This window comes from Suricata suricatta, chromosome 17 (assembly GCF_006229205.1).
Source record: "Suricata suricatta isolate VVHF042 chromosome 17, meerkat_22Aug2017_6uvM2_HiC, whole genome shotgun sequence".
Classification (NCBI taxonomy): domain Eukaryota; kingdom Metazoa; phylum Chordata; class Mammalia; order Carnivora; family Herpestidae; genus Suricata; species Suricata suricatta.
Window position 1 is genome coordinate 47,874,799 of NC_043716.1, and position 15,865 is coordinate 47,890,663.

At 37.1% G+C, this 15,865-nt stretch overlaps 1 protein-coding gene across 1 annotated transcript in view; it reads right to left on the reverse strand.

Annotated features, from left to right (window-relative positions):
- The window catches only part of ABCA10 (ATP binding cassette subfamily A member 10), a 69,174-nt gene that overhangs the window by 12,600 nt on the left and 40,709 nt on the right, over window positions 1-15,865 (reverse strand). Inside the window, 7 exon segments of the mRNA XM_029927694.1 lie at window positions 409-495; window positions 2,299-2,418; window positions 8,558-8,671; window positions 8,865-9,035; window positions 10,065-10,172; window positions 13,864-14,001; window positions 15,412-15,659. Of these exon segments, the coding sequence (XP_029783554.1) occupies window positions 409-495; window positions 2,299-2,418; window positions 8,558-8,671; window positions 8,865-9,035; window positions 10,065-10,172; window positions 13,864-14,001; window positions 15,412-15,659 (986 nt within the window).

A 15,865-nucleotide genomic window follows, 5' to 3' on the forward strand; every position in this document is an offset into this window, starting at 1 on the left:
CAAAATATACTTAATTTTTCACCTTTCTTTTTCATTATTCAAATTAGTTTATTTTTAGTCTATATTTAAATAATTTTTAGCCATATAGCATTTGTGGTATTTCTTTATAAATCACCACATTGTCATTGGATACATATCATGTCAATAATGTGTAAGAATAGCAACCAAGACTTTATATTTCTGGTGTATATTATACTGTAATTGACTCCATATATAAAAATACTCTTACGTTTTACTGCCATTATATTTGGGTAGAGAACATAGTGGAATATAGTAAGAGCAAGTATTTATATAGTAAGAGCAAGGATTTTTAGGATACTTAAATTTGCCATTATTTGAATAAGATCAAATGTATCACACAGTTACAAATCCTAGGCAATATACATTCAGGTAGAAAATTTTTCTTACTATTAAGGCTGTTAAGAGAATGCTCTGATTGCCTTCCTTTATTTCATCATCCACACTTTCCAAGCTTCTCTTATACACATAAAATACCTGTTGAAGAAACACAAGAGTTAAATGGAGGTCCCTCTGCTTGATGCATATAAAATTTGTACACTAAATATGCATACATTGAACTTGATGTGCCAGGGACACAGGATTTGTTCTCTGTTACTACAGACTATTGATGAGCTGACATTCTTCCTTGGTTGTAACCTCCAACACTTTCTGTCTTGCAATTGTGTGTAGTAGAGATTTGCAGATTTCTTCTCTTTTTTTATGTAGATTGATTTTATTTTTAACACATAGATATTTTGTTCGGATGTATCCTAACATCTATGAAAATTCTCAGTACTTAGAGGCCTTGCAGTGTTCTTTCCATTTACTGTTCTGATGCCATTATCCTCACCTCCTTCTAAAAAGCAACTGATACTGATCAGAAAGTTAAAACCCAAATAGCAGGAGGCAGCTAATTTTTCACAATTGTAAAATAACTAGAAATAGGTGTGTTACGTCTTAGAATAAGATAATTATTGAAGTTAGGTACTAACTTTAGTTTTACATTTCTATCAGTCCCATAAGATAGGTAAACAAGGGGAAATATACAATTCTCATGATTCATTTTATTTAAAGTGAATGTTTTCTTAGAAGAGTCTACTATTTTTTCTGGCAATCCATTTTAAAAGGGATTTTTAAAAAATTACTACCAATTACTGAGTGTCCACTCTATGTGAGACCCTAGACTTGGCAGAATACATATATTACCTTCTAAGTACAAACATTATTTTAGCCTTTTTGTAATAGGCTCGTGGAATAAAATAAAATATCTTTGACTGTAGTTTTGCAAGTATGGTGATTCATTCTTCAGATGAATATTTTTTAGCTGCCTTCTATTAAAAATACTAAATAGCATTAATGATTTTTTAATTTTTTATCTAAGTTTTTATTTTATTGTATCTTATTAAATGTTTAATTATTTATTTTGAGAGAGAGAGAGACCACACATGTGTACACATGGTGGAGGGTAAAGAGAGAGGAAGAGAGAATCCCAAGCAGGATTCACGCTGTTAGTACAGAGCTTAATGTGGGGCTCCATCTCACGAAGCATGAAATCAAGAGTCAGATGCTTAACTGACTGAGCCACCCAGATGCCCCTAAGTTTTTATTTTAATTCGAGTTAGTGAACATACAGTGTCATATTAGTTTTCAGGAGTACAACACAGTGATGCAACAGTTCCATATGTCCCTGGGTGCTCATTAGAAGTGCCATTGCCCAGGGTGCCTGGGTGTCTCAGGCGGTTAGCTGTTTGACTCTTGATTTCAGCTCAGGTCATGACCTTATGGTTGGTGGGATTGAGCTCAGGTATGGAGCCTGCTTGGGATTCTCTCTCTCCCTCTCTCTATCTGCCCCTCCCCCATTCTTGTGTGTGTGCTCACACACTCTGTCTCAGAATAAATAAATACTAAAAAAAAAAAAAAAACTGTGATAAAAAGAACCAAGTTGTAGCTGGAATTTATTGACAGTTGTCCCAAATTCTCAGTAGTGCTTGGTTTCTCCCAGAAGTACTTTGTAGCAACATGCTTTCCTTCTCTTACCAATCACATCTCCAAAGCAATTTATTGACACTAAGTGGCAGGCAATCAAAGAGTGCAGTATGTCACATCTTCCATGTGGCCTTATATTTAGGAAAAGGGACTTAAGCACAGTCATCAACTTTATTCACTTTTGCAATTTAGTTTCAGAATTTGGCAGTATCACATAACTTCTAAAGTTTATACTTGTTCCAATACTGGGCAAAGATTTTATTAATGGGTTACACGGTTAAGGCCAGCCACACACTAGGTAATATTGCTTACCTCCATAAAAAATATAAAAAATCTAAATAAAGTGTAGAAAGGCATTAAAATCATGCTTAAAATTACAAGGGGATCTTCAGATTCGCCTGTTGATTGGATGATGAGTAAAAATATTGAAATCTGGAAGAAAAATATTCATAGGTATTTTAATTTTCTCAGTCATATAATATTTTAAGCTTTTTAAATGAGTAATCGGTATTCTTAGGAGATATTCTCATTTTCACTTTATATATGGCAATATTGCTAGGTTTGCCTCTTTAGGAAGCAAGAAACCATCATTACAACTGAAACACAAGATTATAGTATCTAAAAGATAAAGATCTTTTAACTATCGAAAAGATTTTGCACTGATAGGAATAGAAAGCAACAATAAAAGAAGGAGATATAACATTATTTACTCTATTACCAAAAAGCCTCATATGCTTTTAGCACCAGAATATAATTTAGAATTAACTAATGATATGACTTGGGATATTTATTGCCATATTTAAGCAGTAGGAGACATATGAGAATCATCCTTTTTGATACTAAGGTAGGAATATTGAAAGGTTTAAAACATCCTCAGAGGAATGAGTACGTCAAGGGGATAAAAGGCACAGTAGAAGAAATGTAGCCAGTATAAATAATGTTTCCTCCACAGTGACACTGTAATGGCATCGTGTGGTGACAGAGGGTAGTGACACGTGTGGTGAGCACAGATAGTGGATTAATGACTATGCTGACACCTGAAACCAATGTAACATTCTGTGTCAACTATGCTCAAAAAATATCCTCAGAGAAAGATAATATGGAGAGCGCCGTGCATGGCAGCCCACATTCCCAACTCTGACTACTTTGGTGGTTTTCCCCATGGATCCCTGGCCCCAGCGCTCATTCCATTACAGATCCATGGGACATTCTGAAGAAGGGTTTGGTTTGATTTGAATAAGAATCACTTTCTTCTATATATTCCATATAAGTCCTCTGATTGCAAAGATTGTTTTGCTTAAGCAAAGTGGCATGTAACAGAGAAATGCAATAAATATCAATGAATGAATGAACGAATGGATATTGGAAAGGCAGGAGGATTTCTATTTTTATGTTTTTATTCATAAATAATAAAAAAGATACATATTAAAAATTTTTAATGTTTACTTTGGAGAGAGAGAGTGTGAGTAGGGGAGGGACAGAGAGGGGGAGAGAGAGGAGACACAGAATCCAGAACAGGCTCCAGGCTCTGAGCTGTCAGCATAGAGCCTGACACAGGGCTCGAACTCATGGACTGCGAGATCATGACCAGAGTCAAAGTTGGACACTCAACTGACTGAGCCACCTAGGTGCCCCCCAAAGATATATTAAGGGTCTAATTTATGCAAAACCCTTTGTTAAGTGGTATTATAGTTATTACAGTTGTAGGAATAAAAAGAGGTGAAAGAGAAGAGGCTAGAAGCTCTTACTGAGCATTTACTATTTACCAAGTACTTTGATGGGCAGTTGACTAGCACAGTGAAAGTCAACGTGCTTTGAAAAACTCAATCCTAATGCTTTAACATATTATGGTTATTATATACATTTTCTGAGGTCCAGATAATTGAAGTTACTTGCCCAGTGTTTGATAGCTATTCAGTGCTAGGTCAAGGATTCAAACTGGGGGCTGTCTGGCTCCAGAGCCCAAACTCTTAACCACTATACTTTTATAAGAACATATTGTATGAGTCAGTCGTCCATGTATCAAGTCAATGTACAAGATGTTGGGTTCCAAGATACATATTAAACAGATTACAGAACAAAAAAGCATATAAATAATGTTTCCTCCACAAGCACAAGAAACATTTTCTGAAGGAAAAAGCAATATAAACAGAAATAGGTTCATTAGTTTAATTTATAATCAAGTATCAGAATCTCCTTAAGGATTTACTATTCATACCATTTATAATTATTAAAGGTTTTGCTTTAACAAAGTATGTGGCAATATATCTTCAGTTACAAAAAAACTGAAGTTAAACTTTCTAATTCTAAAAATGCGATAAAATAACTTCATTTGACCACGCTGCCTCCCTTCTCTTATTCCCTTTCTTTTCATTATCTTAATGCACTAATTACCTCATCTATCTTGTCCCAAACATCAGAAAAATAAAAAGAATCCTTCCATTAGATCTTTCCTCTAGCAAACAATACCAACAACATTATATTTAAAGGAGTTGTAAAACACTTCCTCAATTTCTGCTTCCCCATTCTATATTTACTTTTCCATCTGCTATAAACTGGATTCTACATTTTCACTTTAAAAAACTGAAGTTTTAAAAGTTAGCTGTGGACATCTATACATAGAAATATAGAATACTAGATATCCTGAAAGAACTTAACTACACCATTTAAAACACATGTCTTTTAAATACACTGCTAATCGCTTCTCAGCCTTTTGGCTAAGATCAAGTGTAAATACACTGCTAGTCTCTGGGAAAAAGTGACAGAATTCTTTAAGGGCAAACACAAAGTTGAAACCTAAGTTGGACTATTAAGTAAACAGTAAATCTGAGCGACCAGGGAACAAATGTCTATTCCAGTTCAGGGACTGAAAGGTCCATCCCTCGAAATACCTTCAACAGAATAAAAATACCCTCTTTATGGGTATTCCTTGCAAATCCCATATTAAGGCATGACACTCTAAGATGGTTTATGCCCTATGTGGGCTCTACATTGTACTTCTTGAAAAAGTTAATTGAAAATTCTTCTAGGATGAAAACATCCCCAGTATAAGATCTTGAGAGGTCTGGACTTAAAAGGTCAAATAAATATGTGCACCCAGCTTAAAAAAAAAAAAAGGCAAATATACAAGGCAGGCAGCCACATTAAGTGTGAATCAGGAGGCAAAAAAACACACAAACCGAAAACAGATTATCACTATCTAAAGATTGTTAGAATTGTCACATAACAAGTACAAATATTATTTTAATTAAATGTATAAGGAAATCAAATGTGGAATAAAGAACACAAAAGCAAGTAACAGATCATGAGGAACAACTGGACATATACGAAATAGAGCCAACTAGTTTTAGAAAACAAAGTTGAAATTTTAAAAAGCCAATCAAAGATTAAACATGACTTAGAAGTAGCTGAATAAGAAAATATGTGACTTGGAAGGAGAGTCTGAAGCATTTCCCAGGATGCAGCAAGAACAAGGACATGGGAAGTTTGGACAAAATGTTAAGAGATGTGGAGAACAGACTGAGAATAACACTAACACTATCACAGTAGAGTTCAGGGAGCAAGAAATAAATATCTTATTCATACTTTCACAAGAGAGGTATTATTTAAAGAGGTGTTGGCAGAGAAATTCCTGGAACAGATTCAGGTGGCAAAATTCATTTGAAAAAAATGATAAATACCAAGAAATCCACACCTCGAAACAATGTAATGAAATTAAAGATAGGAAAGTCAAAGACCTTAAAAGCAGTCAAAGACGGATACTCTACAAAGGAATGGCAGGCTGACAGCAGACATCTCAATAGCAAAATCGTCAGCACGAGATTAGTGAATTGTTAGCCAAGAAATTTATATGTAGAAAAATTAACTTTTAAGAAAGAGAGTGAAAAGTGGCCCTGATGAGAATAAAAAGAGTAAGCTCCATGTGTGAATGGTAGGCAAATGGCCAACAAAAAGTGTCTACAGATATTTCTTAACTTCTTAAAATAATAATGTTTATTTATGAGATTATAAATGAAGAGAACCAAACACTAGAGAATAACATGTAAGTAGGATGAGCAATTATTGATCATAAAGTCTCCAAAATATGGTGTTGGAAGTAATCCAGTATAACTGTTATCCTAATAGGAAGACGATATTTACACACACACACACACACACACACACACACACACACACAAGACCACGGGAAGGCTCTGAGGGACGATGGCCATCTATAAGCCAAGGAGAGGGGCCTCAGAAAAAGTATTCTGCAGACACCTGCAGATCTTGGGACTTCTACCTCTGGAATTATAAAAAAATAAGTTTCTGTTGCTTAAGCCACCCAATTTGTGGTACTTTATTATAGCATTTGCAGCAAAATAATGCTCCAAGGTAACAAACTATGATTGATGACTTCCAAACCAGAAAAGGGTAAAGTGGGGAATAAAAGAACAAGTTTGACTGAATAAAAAAACAAAAGCAGGAAAGACAAGAAACCATGTACTGTGCACCACAATATAAAGCCATGAAGTAAAATGACATCAACAAATTGAAGTGTATAAACAATCACAAGAAATTCATTAAATTAAACCCATAGATTGCCAGATTGGATTTAAAAACGACAACGAAAAAAAATCCAACTATATTCAGTTGGCAATAAACATACATGAAAGCATGACACCAAAAAGTTGAAAGTAAACACATGCCAAAATGATTTGCCAGGCCAAAGCTAAATAAAAGAAATCTGGTATACCTATATTAATATCTGACACATTGACTTTATGACCAAGAACCATTATGAGAATAAATAGGGCCAATACCTAATGATTCCAGGCTTGAATGCACCAAATAAAACACAGTGGACCCTTGAACAACATGGGTTTAAGCTGTGCAGGCCCATGTATGCATGGGCTTTTCTTTCAATAAATAACAGTCCTGGAAATGTATTTTCTCTTCCTTATGATTTTCTTAATAATATTTTTTTCTCTAGGTTGCTTTGTTGTGAGAATACAGTATGGAATATAGGTAACACACAAGTATGTGGTAATCAACTGCTTATGTTATTGGTAAGGCATCCAGTCAACAGGATACATCCGGGGGAAGTCAAAAGTTATTTGCATAATTGTGACCATGCAGAGGGTTGTTTCCCCTAACCCCCATGTTGTTCAAGGGTCAGCTGTCGTCTCAAAGCATATAAAGCAAAAATTATTACATGAGAGGATGAAACAGACAAATCTACCTTTGTATAGGGATGCATATGGGGGGAAAACAAATAGATCAAGGACTAATTCCAATAGTCAAGGAGGCCGTGCGTTGTTATGACATTTGCCTATTGTAGCACAACCACTTATATAATCGACCCAAGGAACCATATGATTGGGTTTTGCAGGGAGAATACTTAGAGACCAAGAAGCAATTTAATAGCCTTTATGATTTCTGGTGGCATATTGAATTCTCCAACTGGCTGTATTTGTGACATTCCCATCCACCCTAAATCCAAGCCTTTGGATATTACCCACAGAGACCAACTACCTTGATTGTACCAGCACCAAAGAAGTAAGATGTTGGCTCTCTTTACCCTAAATCCTCCACCCTGTCCCCATGTGCAGGAGAAAGGAAATCCAGAAGCAAATAGAAAAAGAAAAGGGAAGACCCTTTCTCACCACTGGTCCCCAAACTCAGGGCATACCTAAAATGGGGTTCCGGATGGAGCTCTACACTGCTTGTGAGATTAAAGCTGTGACTTGGACTTGGTCAGGCGTTTTAGTTCTCAAAGTGAATCTTAATGACCTATTTTTCTATCTGAAATGGTCAGAAAGCTATGGTATCCGCTCAAGATGTCAACAAAGGCATAGGGAAGAGAATACAGCAGAGAGCTCCTAATGTGATACATGTTTTTACTTATTAATCAAACTTCTCCATTTTTTTGTTTGATTGCATTACTAGTCAATGTGGCCACCTGTCACACTTCTTTTTTTAAATAAGTATAATTATTCAGGGGAAAAACGGTACTGAGTTGACAGGCTTGGTTCAGGTATGATTCTTTTAAGTTTTTCCCACTCTGTAAAATGAGGGGACTGTCCCAAGTGACCTAGTCTTTTAGGAGAGCCATGCCAGGATTTCTACAGATATTTTGCTTCTCTCCAAAGAAACAGACCAAAAAGAGAAATCACAAAGAACAGATGGAGATAGAAGAGAGAAAATGAACAAGAAATACTGAAACCATGAACATGGTCCAATAATAATGGAGGTACAAAAGAAGTAATTCCATTCTCTTCTAAATAAAGTATTTAGGGGCACCTGAGTGGCTCAGTAAATTGGTCCAACTTTGGCTCAGGTCATGATCTTGCAGTTCATGAGTTCAAGCCCCGCATCAGGCTCTGTGCTGACAGCCCAGAGCCTGGAGCCTGCTTCCGATTCTGTGTCTCCTTCTCTGCCCCACCCCCTCTCATACTGTCTCACTCTCTCTCTCTCAAAAATAAATATTAAAAAATGTTTAAGTAAAGTATTTATACCTAACTTTGCATTTAAAAAATAAGCTTTACGAAAATTTAATATAAATATGCATAGGTATACATAGATAGATACTTACAATAAAAAAGCCAAGACACCAAAGGCCATTATTTTTTCCCCTCTTGCGAAAGATGAATGAAATCATATACGTGAAGAATATAAGAGAAGCTGAAGAACCAACTATGGAAGCCACCTGCAAACAATGTTTAGTAGAAAGATTAGAGATGGCAGGCTATGTATGGGGCAGGAAACAGGGAGATAATGAGATCATAAAGCTGTGTAAGGCCATTTTCTCACATATGCCTTCCGTTAATGACACAACGCTAATGAAAGTGAATGTTTGTTTCTATTATATTTGGCCTGGTGAAAAAAAAATGATCACTTACAAGAACAAACATGAGTCTTGGTGGAAATTTGAGTCCCAAAACCATGATGCAGTTAATTAAATACACTGAAAGAAGAATCGAGAAGAACAAAGGAATGTCCACCAGAGCCTGTCCAATCCAGTATGCTGAGGGACACAGGCCTGAAATCCATAACTGAGACTGAGTTTTTAGCTGATAAAGAAACAGAAGGGATACAGAAGGGTTTGAAATGTTAGGTCAGAAAGGTATTTTGTTTATGTGAAAATACAAAATTTTAATACATTCTAGAAATAGCATGTTGTGGTGGTAGGTAGTTTTGTTCATCTGTATTATTTTACATAGTGAATCTGAGCTTCGGTAACTTTCTAACCCAGATCTAGGCAAGCGGGCCTCAGGACAACTGAGACACTAATACCGTTCCAAAGAAATACCATGTCACTGTGACTGGAAGAGAGCATGTCTCTAAGAATCTGATATCCAATACAGGATACATAGCCTTTGACTCAACAGGAAAAGTTTGGTTTATTTGTAAAGTTGATTTACCCTTTGAAGTAGATAAATAAAAATGACAATAACATAAAACTTTAAAGCTCAATGTACAAAAGTGTTGTTAAAAGTCTGGAAATGTTGGGGCACCTGGGTGGCTCAGTTGGTTAAGCATCCGACTTTGGCTCAGGTCACGATCTCACAGACCGTGGGTTCAAGTCCTGCGTTGGGCTCTGTGCTGAAGCTCAGAGCCTGGAACTTGTTTCAGATTCTGTGTCTCCCTCATTCTCTGCACCCCCCCCCCCAGTCATGCTCTGTCACTCTCTCAAAAATAAATAAACCATTAAAGGATTTTTTTTTAAAGTTCAGAAATGTGGTATATCTCATATTTGATTCTCCATTAAAAACACACACACACATACACATTCCCTTTGGAATTGTGAAATAAAAACATATGGTAAAAAAGCACCACATTTTCACCTCTAGAGTTAATTTAGTAGGATTCCCTTAAATAAGAGGCAATTTCATTGTGTTGAATAGTGAATTTCCTGACTCCTGTGACATCGTGATTAACCATTTGATAGAATCTATAGTGAGACTAGAATAATGACATAATTTGTGTGTAAACACATTTTCCTTGAAGAACTATGCTGTGTGTATAAAGCAGTGAATTCCTAATTTTTGAAGTCAGATAAAATCATCTTTTTCCTCCTCTCCTTCCCCATCCCCTCTTACTTTGTGATCGTTGATGCTGCTCATGCCAATGTAAGGAGAAAGGCAGCTTCCAAGCACCAACAAAATTAAGGGCCCATTCATAGAACCAAATTGCACTAAGACGGCATTCTGGAAGTTCAAAACACACACGTAAGCTACTGAAATGGTTACGTATCACGCAATTAAACATAGTTATAAGATATGAGATGGTGAAAAGTTCAGAAAGGAAGCGTATACCTAATTTCAGAAGCAAACACAGACAGGGGCTCCTGAGTGGCCCAGTCAGTTAAGTGTCTGACTTCAGCTCAGGCCATGATATTAGTTTGTGAATTCAAGCCCCACTGTCGGGCTCTATGCTGACAGCTCAGAGCCCACTTCTTCCAATCCTCTGTCCTCCTCTCTCTCTGTCTCTCCCCCACTCTCTCAAAAATAAACAAACATAAAAAAAACCACACAGACAGAAGTGAGCATGCTTTGCTACCTAAATAGCAGGCTCCATTCCCAAGAACTGCATGATATCAACAGAAATTCAAAGTCTGAGTTTCATAGGCATGGACTGAGAGATGGTGAGCAGGTGCGCTTTCATATTTACATCTAGTAATTGTTAAGCAAAGACATATACTCTTTGGAGCTGCACTGATAGTCTCTGAAGCAGGAAATAAAGTTCCCATTTATTCCCGTTCCCTACTTCCAAGTAGATGAATGATAGATAATAGCCTCTAAAACTCTCATAGTAATTGTCTTGAAGCTGTTCTTGTCCCTACCTCTGAAGTACAATTAGAGGAGAGCATGTCTTTCCTGCATAAAAAACTTCTGGACTTCTAGAAATGCTTACATTAATCTTTGAGGCATGGAGGGGTTTTAGTATAAATCTAAGTTGTTTTCCAGACAGGGTAATTTATTACTGTTATAACAATAGACTGGAAATAAAGAGTATAGAAATGGCCTTATTTCATATGCAAAAAAAGTAGAGATGCCATTATATTAATTTCTTACTGTAAAAATTTCATTCTCTGCAATCATTATGCATATAGTTGCAGATATTCACCCAATTTCCACCTTTTTTCCCTTTATTATCTACCATAATTAAACACACCTGTTAGGAATTACTTGAAGGTTGAGGACAATTATTAAAACAGTATACAATAAAAAATTGCAGTGTATCTCATAAGCTACAAAACATAAAAGGGCCAAGACCCAAAAGGACACCTCAGAATTTAAAGTGGTAGAGAAAAAAACGAGGTGTCTGGGTGGCTCAGTCGGTTAAGCATCCAACTCTTGATCTTGGTTCAGGTAATGATCTCATGGTTCAGGAGTTCAAGCCTGGAATCACGGGCTGTGCCTGTGCCCCATCTTTCTCTCTCTCTCTCTCTCAAAACAAATAAGTAATCTTAAAAAATAAAATGATAGAGAAAACACCACAGAACTGTTAAATAATCATAATTTTAGAGTTGGGTTGTATATTCTCATAAATTTCAGTGTGATATATCTATCTACTCACACTTTTTTGTTAAATAAGTATTTTAGTTTAATTTTCTCTGTGCATTTGTAAAACACTTGGGACTGACAGTTGGTGAGTTACGCCCCACATTGGGCCCTGTGCTGGCAACGAGGAGCTTGCTTGTGATTCTCTGTGAGCCTCTCCTGCTTGTTCTCTCTCTCCTCTCTCTCAAAATAAATAAACTTTAAAAAAAATAAGAACCTCCTGTGAAAAAAATTACATTAAAAAGAAAAAAGGCTTAAGCGGGATTTGGTGCCTTACCTCTAGGGAGCTACAGCAAATGACTGGTCCAAAAATTGAAAAATACTGGGAAAATGGAACAGGAGGCAAGAGAATGAGAAATTACTGAGGAAGAGGCCTTGGGGGGCGGGTAGGGATGGAGGGAGGGGGTCCCGCTGGTAGACACAGAGTAGGGGTCCAGGAGGCCCAGTGTATCCAGGAGGAGGTATCAGTGGAGGAGGTCCGTGCATCCCATGTGGAGGCACAGGACCATGGGAGATCCAAACGGAGGCTCTCAGTGGGGCATGCCCTTTGGAAGAGGTCCAGGATGAGGCATTCCCGGTGCCAATTGGGATGGTCGCTGCCCCCTGCCACCGGAACCTGGGGGCCCAGCATGGAGGTGTCCTTCGCCATGAAGACCATGGTGGGCCAGCTGCATGAGACATCCTTGGATGGGGCATCCCACCGGGTGGGGATGGATGAGGATGTGATCACGTCCATGTCCAAGATGTCTAGCCCCCGGGGTTCCTGCTGATGGGGGGCCATTCCTTCAGCCCCAGGAGTCACGGGTGGTGGGGGCATGGCTGGGGGTATCCCAGGTGGAAGCTCTCTAGGAGGCAGCACTATGGTGGTGGGGGGCGGGGGGACCCGGGAGGAGACATGCCTGGTGGAGGAAGCCTGGACCCCAACGAGATAAGGCTTGGGGACTGAGGGTGGATGTGGTGTATACTCTACACTTGCTTTAATCAATGTACATCACATTATAATTCTATAATTATAGGGCCCACCATGGTCTTCATGGCTAAGGACACCTCCATGCTGGGCCCCCAGGTTCTGGGGGCAGGGGGCAGTGACCATTCCAATTGGCACTTGGAATGCCTCATCCCGGACTTCTTGCAAAGGGCATGCCCCCCGATGGCCTCCATTTGGATCTCCCATGGGTCACTCAGGTCCTGTGCACTCTATAATTCCCCCAGGGAGAAGTGATGTAAGATTAAGGATGTGCATTTGAGGCTTTGTTAGGTGTGTTCTGGATTTCTAAGCAAGTCCATTCATTCACTGATTTCAGCAACTAATTAGGTACCTCATTAAGGGTGAAGAGTTATTCAAGACAGTGAACCAAACCAAGCCCAAATTATGATTCTTTAACAGGCCTATTATTTTCTCTATTATTTTAAAGTTTTCAGTGTCCTTTTGGATTTGGGCTTTTTTAATGTTCTATGTCTTGGGGAACTATGGATAATCTTTGATTAGACAGGATTTTACTTTATTCCTAAAATTTATTTATTTAGTTTGAGAGAGTGTGTGCTCATGTGAGCAGGGGAGTGACAGAGAGAGAGAGAGACAGAGAATCCCAAGCAGGCTCCATGCTGACAGCATGACACAGTCCCGACCACACAAATTATGAGCTCATGACCTAGGTGGAAATTAAGAGTTGGATGCTCAAACTTCTGAGCCACTCAGGTGCCCCTGGTTAGACAAGATTTTAAACTGGAAGGATGAGGCCATTGATAAAAAGACTCTATATTGTGGTATCAGGTGGCAATAAATATAATAGAAATATAGATCAGCATAAGGGATAAAAATAGCAGGTTATATTTAACTTAATAAGTTAAAAAATTTTAGTATTTTAAAATTTTTTCCCATTAAAAATTTGAGATTAAATGTAAAACTGCTTGAAAAATTCTTAACCTTTCAGAACAATTAATAGCAAACAGATTGAATGCTAACTCTCCCCATTACAGGAATGTAAGCTCCATAGAATAGAACCTTCGTCTGTTCTTTCCATGCTGTATCCCCAGCACCTGGAAGTACTAGGTAGACACTCAAGAAATATTTGTAGAATGAATGAAAACTGTCAGGCTCTGTTCAAGGCACTGAGGAAACTGATTTAATCCTCACAATACTCATATATAGATATAGTAGGTACAATTATATTCCCCATTTTACATATGAAGACAGTAAAGCAAGGAATGGCTAAGAAACTTGCTAATAAATAGCAGAAACAGGACTATAAGTCAGGTAGTGACAGAGTTCCTTCCTTTTATCCCTCGCAAAATTGTCTCTTACATAAGTTACATAAGTCAATACTATACTTACGAAAGGTATTGAGCTTCTCTCTGTTTTAATAAGCTCTGTGAAGTTAAAAATTCCAAGAAGGGCATTGCTAACAATTCCCATAAGAACAGGAAAACAAGTCATTCTCTTGGTATTACATGCAATTGAAAATCTGTAATCCTAAAAAAGAAACAAAACACACACACACACACACACACACACACACACACACACACACACACATATAAGTTCTAAATCCTTAAAGCAAATATACTTTCATATTTTCTGTATAATTTACAAATTACGAGGGTGGAATTAGGGTGAGAAGGAGACTATTGTTCTTTGACACTTCAGTCTTTTTGAAGTTACAAGAATGCATTATTTTGGTAATCCAAATGACTTATTCTGTAAAAGAAATAGACAAACATTCACTAACATGGAAAGATGTCAAAGTTTTAAATTTTATGTGGCAGAGAAAGTTTCAGGGCCTCTAGTATAATTTTAATTTAGGAAATATATTTTAGAATATGAAATTGTCCTATAAATAATGTTTTTATAAAGGAAAAGCATGTAGAAGACATTTACTAAATGATTCACAGTTAGAAATATGGAAAAATAAAGAAATGAAATTATTTAGAGAGTTTTCCCTTCTATATCACATATCCTCGTAACGTTTTAATTTCCCTGTTAAATATGCATTGCTTTTTTTCTGCTTTATGGAGGTAAAACTGACAAAATTTTAAGATACTTAAAATGTAGATCATAATGATTTGACATATACATAGTGAAAAGATTCCTGCCATCTAGCTAACATATCCATGACTTCACATGTATATGTGTGTGCATCTATATTATGTGATCATTTATATTATATATAATATACATATGAACATTTAGTTCCACTCAGCAAATTACAATTATACTATACAGTGTTTTCAACTATAGTTTCCACATTTCACATTAGGTCTTCAAACCTTATTTATCTTCTAGCTGAATGTCCCTATTTTCCCCACCCCTCAGCCTCTGGCAACCACTTTTCTATGCTCTGCTTCTAGGAGTTTGACTTTTTTTTCCCCTACTTATAAGTGATAGCATGTAGTATCTGCCTTTATCTGTTTTATTTCACTTAGCATTATGCCCTCAAGATCAATCCATGTTGCTGCAAAGTATGCATTGTTTTTATAACAAATAAAATGACTAATAAGGGCACCTGGGTTGTTAAGTTGGTTAAGTTTGTGACTCTTGATTTTGGTTCAGGTCATGATCCTGTAGTTTGTGAGTTCGAGCCCTGCATAGGGCTCTGCACTGACAATGTGGAGCCTGCTTGGGATTCTGTCACTCTCCTCTCTCTGCCACTTCTCCACTCTCAAAATAAAAATAAGCATTAAAATTTTTTAAAAAATCACTAATAAAATACGATGCCTTTAAGAGGTAGAAAAACGTGCTCTTTAAAGGATTAAAATTTCTTACTTTAACAAGGGCTCAAGTTACACTACTGTAGAATAGTTGAGTTGCTCTTCTATAGATCTAAAGTATTAGAAGATGGCAAGACCCCATTCATGTTTAAACACTACATGGACGCAAACATACCTTCCGGTCACCAGACACTATAATGGCTCCATTGTAGGAAGGATCATCTGAACCATTTCTATTTCTAAAATCATCTACTTCCAAAAGTATATCCTGACGCTTCAGTGCCTGCACGAGGTCTTCAATGTTTGATCCTGATGCAATCAATGAGGGAAGGCAGAATAACAGAGAGAAAACCAACATCTCAGCTTTCAAATAGCAATGATTTCTTCTCACATTAAGGAATACCAGAATATCATGGGAAAGACCTTCACTCTCTGAGAACATGCTGAGATTAATTCTGATGCAGGGACAAAGAAATGTGGCCTACCATCTTCAGTGCAACAGACTGCTTTCAGAAATACATTCGTGTATTTTGTAATTCTTACAAAGGTAAAGGGGTTGATTCTGGAGAGCTGGATTTGCAAGTCACACAGAAATAAAACTTTTTATCAGTGATTTTTATAAACCTTGC